This window comes from Drosophila arizonae, chromosome 2, assembly GCF_054131065.1.
Source record: "Drosophila arizonae isolate 15081-1271.41 chromosome 2, UAZ_ARI_1.0, whole genome shotgun sequence".
Taxonomy (NCBI): domain Eukaryota; kingdom Metazoa; phylum Arthropoda; class Insecta; order Diptera; family Drosophilidae; genus Drosophila; species Drosophila arizonae.
In genome coordinates this window covers 30678896-30696270 of record NC_142922.1, presented here as the reverse complement: position 1 = coordinate 30696270, position 17375 = coordinate 30678896, and the positions used below count along the sequence as shown (strand labels likewise).

The 17375-nt window shown below is 34.5% G+C and overlaps 2 protein-coding genes and 2 long non-coding RNA genes across 8 annotated transcripts in view; 2 read left to right on the top strand and 2 right to left on the bottom strand.

The window, feature by feature from the left end:
- The window catches only part of LOC108621883 (rho guanine nucleotide exchange factor 17), a 14277-nt gene extending 11134 nt beyond the window's left edge, over positions 1 to 3143 (bottom strand). For both annotated transcript variants that reach the window (XM_018019469.2, XM_018019470.2), the window contains exon 1: positions 1431 to 3143. In XM_018019469.2, the coding sequence (XP_017874958.1) occupies positions 1431 to 3119 (1689 nt within the window). In that variant the 5' untranslated portion in view covers positions 3120 to 3143. The remainder of the gene's footprint in view (positions 1 to 1430) is intronic.
- LOC149270876 (uncharacterized) overlaps positions 1 to 6027 on the top strand; it is a 6151-nt gene extending 124 nt beyond the window's left edge. Inside the window, exons 1-3 of one of the 3 annotated variants that reach the window (XR_016268663.1) lie at positions 10 to 722; positions 4568 to 5848; positions 5903 to 6027. This is a non-coding gene — a long non-coding RNA (uncharacterized LOC149270876). Of the gene's footprint in view, positions 1 to 9; positions 723 to 3153; positions 5849 to 5902 lie in introns of those variants that run through there. The other 2 variants (XR_016268662.1, XR_016268661.1) reach the window with 2 other exon arrangements.
- On the bottom strand, positions 3229 to 17375 carry Pzl (Piezo-like). Of its 2 annotated transcripts, XM_089462799.1 has the most exons (24): positions 17235 to 17375; positions 16909 to 17170; positions 16640 to 16851; positions 16438 to 16564; positions 15774 to 15890; positions 15347 to 15713; positions 15028 to 15219; positions 14294 to 14841; positions 13685 to 14231; positions 13131 to 13614; positions 12291 to 13077; positions 11826 to 11962; positions 11479 to 11762; positions 11151 to 11422; positions 10570 to 11081; positions 10443 to 10494; positions 10223 to 10384; positions 9958 to 10105; positions 9331 to 9707; positions 8713 to 9266; positions 8422 to 8658; positions 7997 to 8198; positions 7393 to 7783; positions 3229 to 3341 (listed from the first exon to the last, which is right to left on the bottom strand). In XM_089462799.1, exons 1-23 carry the CDS (start codon positions 17293 to 17295, stop codon positions 7426 to 7428), a joined length of 6999 nt encoding a protein of 2332 aa, XP_089318925.1. In that variant the 5' UTR covers positions 17296 to 17375; the 3' UTR covers positions 3229 to 3341; positions 7393 to 7425. The 2 variants fall into 2 exon arrangements, with proteins under 2 accessions (XP_089318925.1, XP_017874962.1); XM_018019473.2 differs by lacking the exons at positions 3229 to 3341; positions 7393 to 7783 and having other exon boundaries at positions 8042 to 8198; positions 8453 to 8658.
- Positions 14816 to 15316, top strand: LOC149270875 (uncharacterized). Its single transcript, XR_016268664.1, has 2 exons — positions 14816 to 15001; positions 15088 to 15316. It is a non-coding gene; the product is annotated as an uncharacterized LOC149270875 (long non-coding RNA).

The window sequence follows — 17375 nt, the reverse complement described above, 5'->3', positions numbered from 1 at the left end:
AAATATTCTGCAAATTTGTTTACAACAAAAAGTTTATATAACTATACAGTAAATATATATTATTTAATATATAAATATATTATTAAAATAACTCTCAATCTATATTATTTTAATATAATAAACAAATAACTAAATAATTTCTTTGAACTGCACCCATACAAAATTCGAAATGCAAAAAGTCATAATTGAAGAAACTTAATTATTAAGTTTTTCATATTGACCGGGCTTAATTATAATCAGTTTTTTTAAACATGTTAGAACTGCTGAGGAAAAGTCATCTTTTTGTTTTTGGTGCATTGTGAGACATAAAGCACATTGTAAGAAAAACATAAAGAAGACTATGGATTTAAGTATACATACATACATAAAAATACATATATATATTTTATAGATGTACACATATGTATGTACAACAAAAAACGCACACAGTGATATTTTTAGTATAAACAACAAGAATTTATACCGAACACAAAAGAGCGCCTGAGCGAGAGAGAGAGAGAGAGAGTGAAGAGCACCTCAAATAAATGTAAATATGCACGTTTGTATGGGCCAGGGAACATTTAAAAAGATTCTAACAGAAAGCACAACGATGAGCATCACAGAGAGCAAGAATATCTCAAACAAATTGTGGCACAAATATCTATATATACATAGACCATGTATATATATATACATTTATATATATGTGTGTATAATACATATGTATAGTCATAATTATATCTGTAAGTAAATACAAGTACGTAATCAAGCTAACTATATTATATCCCGAACAGAATTAACCAAGAAAATAATATACAAATTTTAAGTTAAGCAAATGAATGACGAGTCCATTTGCGTGTGCGCCCAGCGGCGACGAAATCAATCAAAAATACTTGGAAATGTTGCACTAGGAAAACGGAAATGGTTAAAATCAGACCTGGAAATTATCCCTAATTTAAACAAGTGAATTAAGTGCCAAAAGATTTTGTAACTTATCTATTCACTTTAAGTTTGATCCTTTTGATTTGAATTTATTTTTTAAATATTAACAATTCAGTTTTTATTGAAAACGTCATTAATAGGTGTAAATGGTTTAGAATTTCCAACTAGGTTTCTTTTGTGCGTTGTTTATGTAAATAAATAGAATAGATTTTAACAAGTTTTTTAACAAGGATTTTAAGCTCACATAAATTAGTACAAAAATGTTTGGATGAGTTTACCAACATTCTAATTGTAAATCCATTTTATATATTTTTTTTATAGAGCAAAGTTTATTTAAATGGATTTCATTCTACTAAGAACTTAAAAATCAGTTTTCGATAATCTTTGACAGATAAATAGAGCGATGTGAAACAGTACGAGAAACTTGGCAAAGTCAGTTGATAAATCCATTTTGAATGCAAAGCTACTAATGATCTATTCTCGATTTTCTAGTACGCAATAATACTTACATCTCTGTCGCAGTTAGGTCCAACTGATGGGCATGCGTAAAGAGAATTGTCCAGAGACTGAGTAGCTGGAACGCCCTTTAGTAGCAAAGAAGTATTCTTGTGTTGAGGTGTTGTACAATTCAAGGAACAACAACCGGTATATCTAGGACTCTCCACAGATGTTCTAGCCAAGGTTGACTGGGAACATTTCTTGTCAAAACTGTGAATACGCTTTGCAACAGCAATTGAAGAAGAATCGCCGTTAAAAATTTGTACTTTATTCGTTATCTCAGGTGGTTCGGATAGATCAAACTCATTCGAGCTTGCACTTTTAAAGAAATCAATGCCGTCTGCGGGCCTAAGTGGATTTGCAGCATTATAATATTTAAAACTTTCGTCACTATCTGTACGCGAATGGTCTGTGTCCCGTGCTGGGTTCGCGATCCCTTTTTGTTTCGAATTGCAGTTGGGATGAGATATTTTTTTCAGATACCCGCAATGGTCGTAGCGCAGAGTACAGGTTTTTTTGAATGGCAAATGTTTATTTGACGTTGCGTCGAATTTCCAAATATAGTTGTTGCGATTGTTGTCAGCAGCATGAAATTTGCAGCTATTTTCAGCATTCACTGACGTCGTCCATCCGTTGGCGTTCGAATAAATGTTTTTTGGATCAGCGCAGCTCCTGGTTCCACGCTTCGAACTATGATTGTCCGACAGAACAAATGGCACAAATCGCGGTTGGCTAAGTTTCTGTTTTTGAAAATATTCCAATCGACGCGTTTTCAGTGCAGGTTCAGCATTATAGATGCCACTGCAGGCGGTGACTTCAAAGCAAATTCGATTGCGAGATTTGGGCTTCGGTGGCACTGGTGGCGGATGGCGACGACCACAACGTTGATACGATCTATAATTATAATGCCTGCTAGAGCGGCACGCGTCATTGGGCCAATGTCCAATTGTAGCATAACTGTTTCGAAAAGATGTTGGATCGGGCTCTGAAACTTTTAATAACTGTTGCTGTTGGTGTTCCAGATGCTTTTGCTGCTGTTGCTGAATAACTTTGTTAGATTTACTATATTGAATTATTGGTAACACACTCCGCGTTTCGTGCGGTACAAAAAATGCTGACGCGTGGGGCACTTCAACGTTTAAGGCCTTATCCGTCGTCGATTCGTTTCTGTGTTGTGCTATAGTTGATGTTTTTGACTTGTGTTGTTCTATTTCTACACACGGCAGCGGCAGCGAGCCAACACTAACGTCATCATTAGCATCAACATCATTATCATTGGCTTCCTCCTCATCGGAGACAAAACGATACGACGACAAATCAGACACTGAATCCATATACGAGCGATAAAAAGCTACGATGCCAGGCTGCTGCTGTTGATGCTCTTGTTCTTGCTCTTGCTCTTTCTCTGCGTCTTGCTCTTGCTCTTTCTGCTGTCTTTCTCCGCAGCACCGTTCGCAGAAGATCCATGCCCGTGAGCTTTCTGAAGCATCTTCGTTTGCGCACGGAAGCTTTTTACGCACTCGATGCATCTGTTTCTGCTTTTGCATGTACGGATTGTAGTCCTCATTGTTGTTGTTGAATTCCCCTGCCAGCTGCTGTCTTTTGTCCAATTGCTCTACGCTCTCCGGCAATGATATATTTTTAATATTCATTAACTCCGACTGCTGGCTGTAACAATTATGTAATACCTGATGTAGCATTGGCTCAAACAATTCCAAATATCACTGCACTATTTTTGTTGTCATATTTATATCTGAAGTGGAGAAACTATTAATGATCTAGAAATTTGGTTTATTTTTGTATACTCACTCAGTGCGCCCGTGCTAAAATGTGTGCACAGCCTTTGTGTGGCTAAGGCCAAAATGAACAACTTTTATCTTCTCTGTGTCATGCACTCCGCTTTACTTTCCGTAGTAAAAAATCTGCAAATGTAAATAAACAAACCAATATCGATTTCTATATGTGAATCATAATCAATAGTTCGAAGTCAAGATATTCATATATCCTAACATATCTAAAAACTTGGATATTACAATATAATTACTCTCAGTCATTAGCCGATTCGGCCAAGTTCAAGGTTGGGTTATTGAAAGGTGAGCGAAATATTATTCTTCCTAAGTAGTACAACATCAATCATAATAAAAGAACTAAAAACATACATAAAGTTCGATTTGTTGAAAGTGGCAAGAGTATTGAGGCTTCGACTTTCCTGAGCTGAAACAATGTTATTTCCTGGCGTACTTTTCGAGATCTGTTTACTGGAATGCTATGGCATTCGTTTTATCTATAGCTTTATCTAAGTATTTTTTGAGTAAATAAATAATATTTTAAGAATTTAAATTGGACTTAACAAATATATGCCTATGCGCATATTTCAGCTTAAGTATGTACATATGTATGATAACTGACGACTGTATCAAAATTCTAACCTTTTTTATTGTAGTATATAGATTAACATCAACAAACACGTACCCTCAAAATAGTAGCTATAGTAATCCAATATGTAGTGACAAGAATTCTGCCCTTGAATTTGCGATTTGAACGAAATCTGATCACCCAGCCCAAGTACAGATCGGTCGAATAGTTTACAAAAGTTTTAAAATACCTTTTACTCTAGTGGGTATAGTGAAAATCAATAAGAATACTCTACAGTATTGTTTTCTACACATGTATGTATGTCATTTGAATATGTACGTATGTACGTATGAGTCGTAAATGAATAGATTTATTTGTTGTTATGCCATCAATATACCAAAACGTGTAGTAATCATGCTCTAAACTATAGTCTTTGTCTTCAAACCTATCACAAAAGGAGACCAATTGCGAGATATTGTGATTCATTTCTATTAATACACATTTCAGTTGACCTTTGATCTTTGTTATTTGACATTTACAATGCTATGGGTCAATTATTTCCTAATAATAAATAGTTATTTGAAATATAGCTAAATTAGTTTTATAGTATTATTTATATTATTCCAGTTTGATTCAGATTTATATAATTTTAGTGCGTGAATTTGCATACAACGTCAAGATCATAAGTAACCCTCAAGTACTATTGTATATTCACGCAAAGTAACAGCTAACAAGTCTGTTTATCTCGTGCTTATTATTATTTATTTACCTTTTTTATCTTTTTTTTTTTTAGTTTCAATAACATTTACTTCAGATAGCATTACAGAGGAAATAGTTTTTGTTTACCATAAAGCCACTGAAAATGGGAATTCGGGGCATAATATGTAGGTAAGACGCGAAATTAAGCCGTGCCAGTTACAATGAAGTTTATATATGTATAAATAGGAATAACCAGACGACGTAATCCATCCGTTTGTATATACGCATCGATGTCGGCACTTATAAGAAATAAAGCTTTCCGAATTTGTCTAGACTCTAGACCCTACTATATGAGATACTATAGAACATTTTTTAATTCATTTTTTTAAAGGTAATCGATAGCACTTACGTATTTCTAGAAAATCGATCTAAAACGATTTTTAATTAATTTCAAAAATTAGAAAACCTATTTGCCGTATATGTAGATTATTTAAAAGTACATACATACATAGATCAGAATTCTGGAATCCAATTAACCACTTCTTGAAACATTAAAGTTATTCAATAAGGTTATTTATGAATTCTTCTTCTTGAAGCATTCAAGTTAGGCATTACGGTTATTTATAATCATATATCTAATATTCATAATTCAAGTAATTGCTAAGCTAACTCGAGTACTTCAAGGTAGTCGGAAATAGTTTGTATAACTACATATATACAATTGTTAAAAACAAAAAACTCCCATTCACAATAAAATGCGTTTATCCAAATACTTAACTATTTGGCATCTTACCTTTGGATTTTTACATATATAAAGAAAACCTTAATCAGAAGTGGACGCCCGACGAACAATGTTTTGTAATATCAATATAAAAAGCGAAAGTGTGCCGCAGCTAAAGTGAGCGCACAGCCTCGGTAAAGAGCATCTTCAAAATACAATCAGACTGTGTTTACAGTGCAGCTGTATGTATGTATGTATATTCAGGTATTTTACTTCTTGGTCGAAGTTAGGTGAGCATTTGTATGACTGCAAAAGCTGCTTTTCATGTTGTTTTCTTTCTTCCGCAGCCTTTTTTTTTTTGGGTTTTTGGTAAATGAAAGCAATACGAAATAACTGGATTGCTATAGTCCGAAAATTATGATTATTCTGGTGGCTTATGATCATAAACAAAATAGCACCTTTTCATCACATTGCTAAAAGAAAACTATGAATTTAAATTGAATAAAATACTTTCATCAAGAATTGAACAAAATATAGAAAATTTGCATGTGGACATGTGACCTATATTATAACTACAAAGCCTTGTCCGCGCAAACCTAATTTTAGTTGCTACAAAGAATTTATTCCGATCCATACCCAACAATAATCAAGCGAGTAAGTACTTTAAACAATAATTAAATTTTTTTTAATTTTTTTTAAATTTCACAGAGATTACACTAACCGTGTATTGTAATGTAACGAAATTCGAATCTACGAATCCAAAACAAACAATAATTTTAATTTAATGATATTCACTCCGCAAAAACTACCGAGTATGACCGTTGCTGTTCGCGTTCGATTGCACTCTATCAATTGCAGTCTAGCTCATTTTAAAGCACTTAGTGCTTAAACCTATCGATAGTTTGATAAGCTTATAGGAAGATCCAATTAAATTGTATTCACAATTAAATTTCAAATAATTTATATGAAATACTGAAAATTTATTTGTTATCTTTATTAATATAAAAATTAAAAAGCGTTGGGCTTTAAATTGTGATCTGTAAGAATGGGTTATTTTCCGCTGCGTAAAACAAGTTTGACTGTCTGTATTTAAATTTAATGATATTGGCGTTTTGTTGTCATTCTGTTAATAAAAGCCATGTTAAAGTTAATCGGTGCCTTTTTGAGTAATGTTACTATAACATAAATACCAAATATGTTAACTTTACAGGGTGGCACCAAATTTTGAAATTTTCGTACGCCTCTTTTTTACTCCTACCGAAAACATATGTTAGCAGAACACAAATTAAAGTAAAATTTTAATCTATAATTTTTGTAATGGTAAAATTATTAAAGCTGCTCTGCCTCACTATTAAAATAGTTTCGTAAACTTAGGGCCCTTGTAACATTTTCTATGTTGGTGTTGAGTTTTGATGTTTATATGTTGACTTTTGTTTCAGTAAAAAGCAGCTAAATTACTATAATTCTTAATGTACAACCAATATCAGTATATATTCAGAATTTTAAATGCAGGGCTACCAGACACAATTCGTTAAAAGACATAATTTGATTTCATAACACATTGCAAACCTAACCGCAATTTATTTTTTCTGATAGCAGGATGACATTATTAATACAATATTAGTTTATTAATTATTATTTTAAACTACCAATTATAGCAGCAATTATACCAATTGTATACCATGTACCAATATAGTATGATAAATAAAATTGCAGCCATGAACATAACATTACTTTTACAAGTTAAATGTTAAAGAAGTGCATATTAAGAAAACAAGCAGTACTAAGCAGTATAAAGCAGTGCAAGAGTCTTCAAACTAATGTGGCTCTAATCAAATGTCTGTGCATTCTACTTTAAGTCTTAGTCATTTTTATTATTAATCATGGCAAGGTGAGGGAAACATATGGTATAGTATTTATTAATTATTATTTTTATATGGATAAGATTTTGAGCTTTTATGTTTATTATAAAAAGAAACCCATGTAAAATACAGCATGAATTTAGTTAGTTTGCCATGTTTGTCGGTTCTCTGCTTAAGTGCCCGCCAAAGTTCAATCGGATAACATAATACAAACATAAAGCTGTTAGCTACCATAAAAAGTAAAGGAACGAGCAAGTACCAGTAAACTGCGTTTTTCCATAAGTCACTCGATATACGCTATGAAATCTAAATAGGTTATGTTCTTTTTTAATATACCTTTTAATATTTATTGAATAATAACAGTTGCAACTATATGCGCGAGGGCGTTTGAGATGGCTGATCTCTGGTATTGGGATTTGGAGGTATAGGCTGGTCGCTTTCGGGGTTGTTTCCTGAAGATGGCATTTCATCTATAAACTCCTCCCTGTACCGAGTCCACTTGATAAGAGTTTCCGGAGATCTATAGAGAAATAGGAGTTTGGCATATAAGTCTTCTTCCAAGCGATACTCTTTGGTCTCCCGCACTAAGTAGATATCGTTACACAGCTGCAATATTCGGTCCACATATGGTAAATCCTCAAACATTAGTCGTCGATGATTGTTGGCTATCAGTGATCTTATTAGGCGGGACACAACGTACACACATGTTGTATACAGACCAATAATACTAAAAAAAAAAATTAAAAAATAAAAAATAAACGAAGAAAAGGATTTAAATTCAGTTAGAATTATAATTTATAAAAAATGAACTTATAAAAAATATTCAATATCTGACTTACAGCCATAACCTTAAAAGTATGATTACAAGGATAATATGAAGAATAGACGATACAGAACATACAGAATTGAAAAACATAAAGTTTGAAACAATGGTACTTACCCAGTTTTTTCTAGAAAACTCATAGTGGATGGGAACGATTTATCATTAAATATATAAAAAACTATACCATCTTCACAGTCACTAGATGGAAGGCTAGCAAGAATGTTTTTGTAGAACTTATCCGAGCAGTAGTCATGCATTTCCCACCAAACTTTACCTTCACCTTGTTTTTTCTTTAATATTATTGGCCTATAAAATTTACCTGTAAAATATAAATCGTATGTATTTATGACAATAACTAAGATATCGGATTATGATATCAAATAACGATAAAATAGTACTGTGTACGGTAGACAAGAATGATATATATCGCAAAACTTCAGATTGCTATTCAGAGCATAATGAAGTATTAAAATAGAGGCTTAGAAACCGAGTGAACTACAATTAACATAATCGTTATAAAATACACAATTTTGTTTACGTACCATCAAAATCTTTAATAAATCTAACAAATACCTTCATTTTTTGGACTGTAATGAATTTGGGTAATATGTCAGGCACAACAACGTCGTCTTTGCTATTGTCATCAGATATTGCTCTTATCAGCATTTCACGTGTCCTTTCTTTGTTCTTCGTTAGGGTGTATGTTGTCTCATACAATACCGTTTCAGTCAAGACGCCGCTATTGAAGGACAATTTTAAGCGGATATCCATTTCCTTGCCTAATCAAACATGTATTATAGCAAATCCTATTTAGTTATACACTCTTGGCTCACCTGATACTAGGTCATTCAGCAGCCGCTTCTTATCAGGCGGTGACATGTTCCACAACGTCACAGAGTTGGCGTCAAACTTTACGGACGTAATATCAACGGGATCATATATCATGATGTGATCAGTGGCCAGTATATCAAAATTGAAGTTTCTAAGTAGCTTTTTATAGTTATGCTCCGAAAGCTGGTGGATGCCGGAGTAACTTTGGGAAACATAAATTGGTTCGTAGTGCCCAATTTTAACGGAAACATCTGCTCTGCGAGGAACATTCGGTTTTCCGACCGTGCCGACCAGGGCGAATAGAAATAGCGGACTCCATATGAGAGTGATCAATATTAAAATGATTGTTCCGCCAATTAAACACTTGACGTAGAATGCCTTAGGCTTTCCCCGTAAAACTGGAAAATCCGCATCCATTTGCCTGTAGCAGCGCACAATAAATACGGATTGAAAAATATCTTCCATCTTGATCCACTCCATAACAGTAAGCGTAGTTTCGATGCACAGCCAGTCCAGCATTGTGCGTAAAATGTAGAGAAATGGGATTTCCATATATCTATAATGATTCACATTATTGATGTATTATAAAATTAAAAAGCTATTTTATTTTATTCCCTTACACTTTAAACACCACATAGTTAACCATTGAAAAGCTCTTTGTGAAAACATTTCCCAAAATGCGCTTAGGATAGCCGCAGCGCATCTGATAGGCTGAGAATAGCATGTGCAAACACTTGATCAGATAAAACACAGTTGGTGCCGTAGCTCCGAAACTGTGCGACGTAACATAGGGCACCAAAAAGAACATCCATATATGTATGCCGACAACCGTAACGAAATGAAACACAATTTTGATTACCAAAGCTTTGCGCAGGTATATTGCACGCTCCGCAACAATCGTTAAAAACTGCACCACGAGCATGAAGAGGAAGCTGAAGGGCACCTTGTTTCCTTGAATATACGTCTCCAACACACTGGTGCTGTATTTGTGGCGATACTAAAATAAAACATATAATTATATAATTATATACATATATAAAATAAAAAAATAAAACATATATTATTATATTATATAAAAAGATAAATGATTTGCCAGCACTACATAATAAATAATTTGTTTTAGTCCTACTAAACAATTAGGATATAGGATAGATATCAGTATATTCACAAACTAAATTTTGATTTGTTTACGGAAAATTTATTACCCAGGCTAATGTTATATGATAATTCAAAATTATCAGACTTACCACAAACTTAGGGAATCCAAATAACAAAACAAAAAAATTTATAAAGTCGCATAAAAACAGCAATGAATACACATCGGTCGACAGGCGCGCCTTGTGGAGTAAAGCGAGAAAGAATTCCTTTATTTGAGATATAAATCCACCTTTGTACCTGTGGGTAGAAGCCGTTTAAAACGTTGATTATCTGTACTTGTAAAATCATTTATAAATTAATGTGACCATTTTTATTCGGTTAAATTAATGTTAAGTTTTTCAGTTCATTACTTACTCAAAGTTTTTCATGCCAATGCGATAATACTCTGATTCAATGTTACGGTAAACATATTTATTTTCGTTGCCAGGTCGCAATAAGTCATTTATATCACGTTCTAGTTCGGCTGTATTCGCACTATCGGCAGAATTGTTATGTTGTTCACTGCCAGACTCTTCCCTGAAATATTTCAAAAATCAATCATGGTATATCATCATAAATAATTAAAATTAAGTACCTCAGTTTCCTCAGTATATCAGTTGGTCGTTCCCTGACAAAAGTTTTGCTAGCTAGCGATTTTATTTGAGATATCAATTGAAAGTAAATACATATATAAGCAAATATATATTTTGCATTGCACTTACCTTTGGTGTTTAGCTCCGTTTCGGATCGGGGCATATTCCAAATTCCCTGCTTCTTCAGCATGTATCGATGCCAGAAAAGTACAACCAATAGCAAAAGGTCATAGACAGCCTTGCCGTGCTTTGAGAACAGCTCAAAATCAGTTGTCTTGGCCATTTGGACAAGTTTCGGGTCAAGGACAATTTTCTGATGCATTATGCACTTGAAAAAGATCATTGCCAGTGTGTAAGTTATGAGAGTGACCCAGAAAGTCTTTGTGGGACGAGGCAGTGTGAGCGCACCCCAGTAAAGAACGAGGAATGGCATTGGCAGTGAAATTATTGAGGAATTTGCAGCTTGATTCACGCACACGGCCAGATAGCAAACCACCTCTGTATTGGCAATGATCGCATACCACAAGGAAATCAACAATTGCACGCAATAATTGTGATCCAGGGAAGTGAAATTATCGCTCTTTGCTCTGAGACGGAACCTCGATTCTCTTACTGGAGAGTTGATTGCGGTCAACTGCCTACTACAAAATAAAGGCAAGGTTATTTCTGATATCCTTTATAATACAATAATAAACTTGAATAATACTTACTCGTAGAGGGATTGATTTAAGAAGCTAAACATTGCTGCAGTATTGACCAGTCCAAGCCGATTCATTGTACTAATGTCCTGCAAAGTCTTCTTCTCGGCCGAAAGAACTTTATGGACGAATCGATAGTTTCGGGATAACCGGTTCAGCCGAAACGTGACGAGCAGGATAAGATCAGTCATAAGCTTTGCCACAGGATTTCTGCCAAACTCAATCTCTGTGTCCGAGCTATACTTGTTGCCTTGTGGTGTTGTGTGTTCCTTTTTTTTCCTATACTATGAGGGCAAAACTTTTCAGTATTTAAGCCAAATTCAGATGTGAGCAATTATACAGATAAAAGGTATTCACGTGCGCGCCTATCCTGTTTCTCTAGAAAATCATACTCTTCATACAGCACTGGATCATCAATATCATTTTGTTCCTCAAACATGTAGTAGTCTCCGGTTCGCACAGCATGAGGATGAAGACGCAAGTCCCGCAGCTTCGTCGGTGTTGGTTGGGTCGTTTGTTGGGAAGACCATATACTATTCATACCGTCCACAGAAGTTAAGTGCTCCTTAGAAATAAACTGCTCTCGCGGATGAATTTCCGGATGCTGTGTTACCGCATGTGTCTCTATAAATATGATGAGCCCAATTAGCTTTATTACTAAATTGAACTGATTATCTTCAGACTTACTTCCCCTTTTATATGATTTTCTATTGCTAGCCCTGATTAATTCCATCTTCACCTTTACTCTTTCAAGCACGTTCTTTTCGTACTCCCGTCGATCATAGATTTGCTTATAATGCAAATTTTCAATAATGATGGCACCACTATAAATATACATTATGATAGGTAAAGTTTTATTTATTGATTCGAGATAACCAATTATATACGTCTACATTTTTTGCCTAGAAGACTAGGCAAATCAGAAAAACTGTAGACTACACAGTAAAAATCTGAATTAATAATTATAAACACTATTAGATTTCGCACAGCATTAAAGCTAGGAGTTTGAAATTGAAATTAAATTAGTATTGACTTTGTTGAAACTTTAACTATTTTTAGACAGTGAATTAGTGTAATACCCAACTTGTTTCAATGTTGTTTAAGAACAACATATCTTTCTAAGACCTCTCCTTTTAGTGACATATAACTTACCGAGAGGCTAAAACTGTATTGGCTTGAGTATCCATTACGATGTGACAGAAATAGTAGGATCCAAATATACGATATTGGCAGATGAGAAAAGCAAAAATGATCGCATGCCAGACCAGATGGTTCTTAAAGATAAAGCTGCTTGGACCATAATAGTAGCTGTCGAAGTTTTGAGTTTGGTTGTACTTTTCATGACGCGGTAAATTCGTATCATACTGCATGACTGCAAACAAACTCTGATAGTCTTTTTTATCTTTGATATCCATCATATTTCCAAGTACAATTATGCAGACTTTGATAACTATGTTGAATACATTGAACGCTATGAGAAAGTTCCAGCGACAGGAGATGTAGTAAATATTTTGCAAGTACACTTCCGACCCTTGCAGCATAAATATCAAGGCAAAAATCAAATAGCCTAATGATAGCATATCCATGCTGCACACACCGCCCATAAATATGACGGCAAGCGTGATCCAGAGGAAGCTGCAGAATATAATGGTCTTAAATACATCTGAATAGTTGCGAACGAACGAACAAAAGTCGTGCGTGGGATTCCTGAAGTAAACGTGTCCCAGTTTAGCAATATTGTGAATAATTTTTTTATTATCTCCGCCGGGATAAGATATGTTGTCTTGACGAATTTCTACTTTGAATGCCTTTCTCTGGCGGGAAATCAAAATAAGTACAACAAAATCTAAGAAAAGTTTCGATTTGATTGGAGTGTCCAAAAGTTGATCGAAATTTGGATTACTCCACTCCTTGGAATTCGTCATTTTTACTGATGAATCTGGAATAATTCGTATTAATCGAGCCTCAGGCGATATTACATTTCTATCGTACCTTTGCAGAGATTTGGTGGATAGTGTATCAGATACAAGTACTGCACAAAGATCGAAAGAATAAAATACAGCTGGAAAATATACCAAATGCGAGCGCACTGTAAACGCGTCAGACACAGCAGAATTAGAAGCCAAAGGATATATGTCACCGCAAGCAAGTCACATCGATGGACTATGGTCGAGACTAGGCCAATTAACGTGATTTCTAACCCAAACTTGAAGTATCCATAGTTACAAAGATACTTTATAAGTCCGGGAAAATTGTTTTCAGCATCTTGCCGAGTTATTCCAGGGAAAAGAACTGTGTGCTCTGTAATCACACCCATCGAGAGTCGTAGTAAATGATCCCGCAATTTGACTACGGCATGCATTGTAGTCACGACCATATAGACGGCATACGGTGCTATATAGCGCAATAGCGAGCCCCAAACCTGTTCAGTTTTTCGCAGACCAATCCAATCGGCAAAATTAATGGTTTGGTTTTGCTGAGAAGGAGAATTATGGATTACTTAAATTTTAATTTTCAAATGGATAGTATAGACACGCAAATCTTACACATAAATAATCGTATTTCGAGTGGTCCAAATATTTTATTTGATAGATCATCTTCATCAGAATTAAAACCGAGACCCAAAATGTCACAATGCGAAAGATCGCGCGCCGAAAGAACGGATTTACGCCCACGCTCATAAGTGATAGTACAACTAAAAATAGGTTGAAGCAGCAAATCTCTGAAATGGCACAAGTAAAAGTTGTCAATATAACTGCCTTAATCATGTGGATCTCAAGGAAGCGCCATGCAACTGATTTGCAGGGACGGAACCATCGACGAATCTTGAGACGTATTCGCCCGTACATAAGCTTCCATTTTGATAACCTGCCGGACACGTTGCTGGACTGATGATGGCTGCGGTACATGCTAAACCGCGCTCGAGAGCTTCGAGTTGAGTCATCGATTGGCTTTGGTTGACGTAACGACTCTATAAAACGCCCGTGAAAATAATGCAGTTGAACGACCGTAAAAATAACTGTCAATGTTGGGACAAGCAAATGTAAAAAGAGATCCTTTGTGCGATAACGACGCAGGCCTATATCATTTTGCCTAAGTGCAACATATATTTCATAAGATATTGGCGTAACAGAGATAACTTTGCTGGGACTTACAAGTTAGGCTGAACATTCAGATATGTCTCCCAATAGTGGTCAAAATAGTCGAACTGATAGGTGTATATAATAGTTAGTATAGTCATCGCATAGAATATCACAAACATCCAGTATCCGTATAAGAACTTTATCCACACCTGCAAGGACATCTGAAAGACCATAAGAAACAGGAGGAATAGTGACATGTAGCAGATGCGGAACCCAGTCATGACTTGATCGATCATGGCACAAAGAAATATTAATATTATCAACAGCCACATCCAGATGCGTGTCACAAAATTCGAAACACTTTCGAAAATGAATATGATTGTTCGCGGGGCCCTTGACTTTTCGAACAATGTGTGTTCGGAATGTGAATGTCGCGGTCCAAATACATATTGTAAAATGTCATTTTCGACTTTATCCTCAGCCTTCTCTTTAAAGTATTGGTGCGATGTTATCCAGAATATAAATAAAAAACATGTCTTCACGCTCAACGGAACACACGGTTGAACTCCGCTATCTCGCGGATGAACACATCCAATTTGAACAAGATTCAATCCGTAAATCTAGGGAGAGTATGGAGAGTATTTGAAAACTAAATCAATTCAAAATACATTATTAAAAATACTACTAAATTTGTTAGCAAATATACATATATAAGTAAATATACAATAATAGATTCCGTAAGGAAAACATACGAAATCAGGATAAAGATAATATTTAAATGTAAAGATCATATTTAAATACACTACCTTTGTGGGTAGCTCTGTTTCATATATATTCATGCCATATATATATTGTGAAATAATTAGAAATTCAGCATACAGCACAACAAAGAAACTGGAGCGCATCATGGATCGACGCTGGTTGGGTATCATCCACAAGATATTTGCCCAAATGAGTAGGACGAAAGTCAACCAGCTATGATAAATAATTGACCAGATCTGAAAATACAGAGAAACGCAAATAATTGTTACAATTGAAAGGTTGGAAGAAATCAAAGAATGTATTTATATAGTAAAGTAGTTCTGGTTATGAGAAGCGGAATCTAAAAAATGTCGTTATACTTGCCATCATAATTATGTTGAGCAGTATATAGCTGTTCTTGTATATGAAAGTCGTCAGATCACAAATCAAATAAAAGAACTGTTCCAGAGTGGACGGCTTTGGACTAGGTGTTCCAGCCTCACTTGAGCCGGACTGTCGATATATTGAAGGTGTATGATTCTCGTGTTTTGATGTAATTTTCCTTCGCATTATGTTGAAAAATAGTTTGCTTCGTTCATGGTGTATAATGTTAATTAAGAGAACAAAGTATGCCCACATTAAAGCAATTATACACATGTATGAATCGAAATGCAGCTTATTATTTAGTTTTAATACTAGGCCACTCTCATCTTGATGAGACATCACAAATAGAGCTTCGTAGCCCATTATTCTGAAATTAATAGATCACTTACCAGTTAGATACCTCTTTATACCAAATCGTTCAACTCACCGCGCCCATACTGATTCGGCATCCCAGTATTTCTGTATGATTGGCAATTGATACAACACAAAGCCAATGATTTGCAAAAATAACAATATGGCAACGACGATCAGTATATTCTGCAAACTGGTGTAAAACATGGAGCTTTAGCAAAATACGTATCAAAACAAGAAAGCTCTAATCGAGACTATTTAGATACGAGAACCCCTAAACCCTTTGAAGAGCAGATATTAAAATATTTGTATCTCTGATGATGTAATATGAAGATAATGAAGATTTTTGATATAGTTTTTAATCAATTAATTGAAATGATTAAACTCAATCTATAAGGCCTTACAAAAAAAATATAAGGTATCTAGCTCTCATAAGTTAATTAATTATTAATTAATTCTTCTTAATTCTTTGGCTGATAATACATACTCCCACCTATTTGTTTAGGTTCAGGGTGTACAAAAATACTTTCTGAACATAGCACATTACATCTAATCACAATTAAAAATCTGAGTTCATAGAAATAAGGAAGGTTATTTCCTAGTCTCTTGGTAAGCTCGTGAATAGTTTGCAAATTAATTTTACTTTTAAAATGTCGGTAACGTTAGTCGTTAGAGATTTTCTTTTAAAGGAGTGAGAGTAGCAAAATAGTAACTAAAGTAGATATAAATATAATAAATACCAATATAATTTTTTGTAGATAGCCCAATATGTGCCAGCTATAAGAAATAACATGAAATATATGCTCCCAGGCAACGATGGCCTTAAGATAGCAGCTCCATAGAGTACAAGGAGTGTGAAAACTGGAGCTGTAAAAAGATATAGAAAGATAAAGTTCGTTTCAGTAGAACTATATATGTATGTAGATATACAATAATGCTTACATGTTTTTACCACAGATCGAATGTAGGCAACTATTAGAATACGATTCATATCTGAATAGCGCAAGCTTGACACATCTCTATATTCGTCATCATCATCATCTTGGGATGGAGCTTTTGCTTTCTTTTTAAACAATTTAGTTAATACCAGTATTATCAAAGCTGTAATAAAAATGAGCATATCTGGTACAATCCAATGGAATACTGCAATAGCCCTGTAAATTGAGAAGTTTGTTAATGCTTTTTCATGTTTCCCATCAAATATTACTTACTGCAGTCCAGCGAATCGCACGAATCCAATTTGAAGTAGGATATATGTGAGTGGACTTTCTGGCGTCAAATAGTGGATGAATACATTGAAAAAATTTACTAATACATGGCTAATGGCAAATATAGCACTAGTTATACAATAAAACAGAAGAAATTTTTTCAATATTTTTTGCTGAGACAAGCTTTGAGTTTGCAATAGCCACGGTGATGTGAAGAACATAAACAGATAAATCAATGAAAAGGCAATTGGCCGCGATAACGTAGCTGAATGAATCCAGGTTATGATCTTTGACTATATCCGAAATATTCATATATGTATATTTCTTACCGAATATTAATGTCGATGGGAGAAATAAACGTAACAAAATGAACAGTACTACTTCCGGCATTTTAATAAATTTGCAAGCACAATAATTATTTACAGCTTTATATAATATACATATAAATATTAAGAATGACTATAAACCAC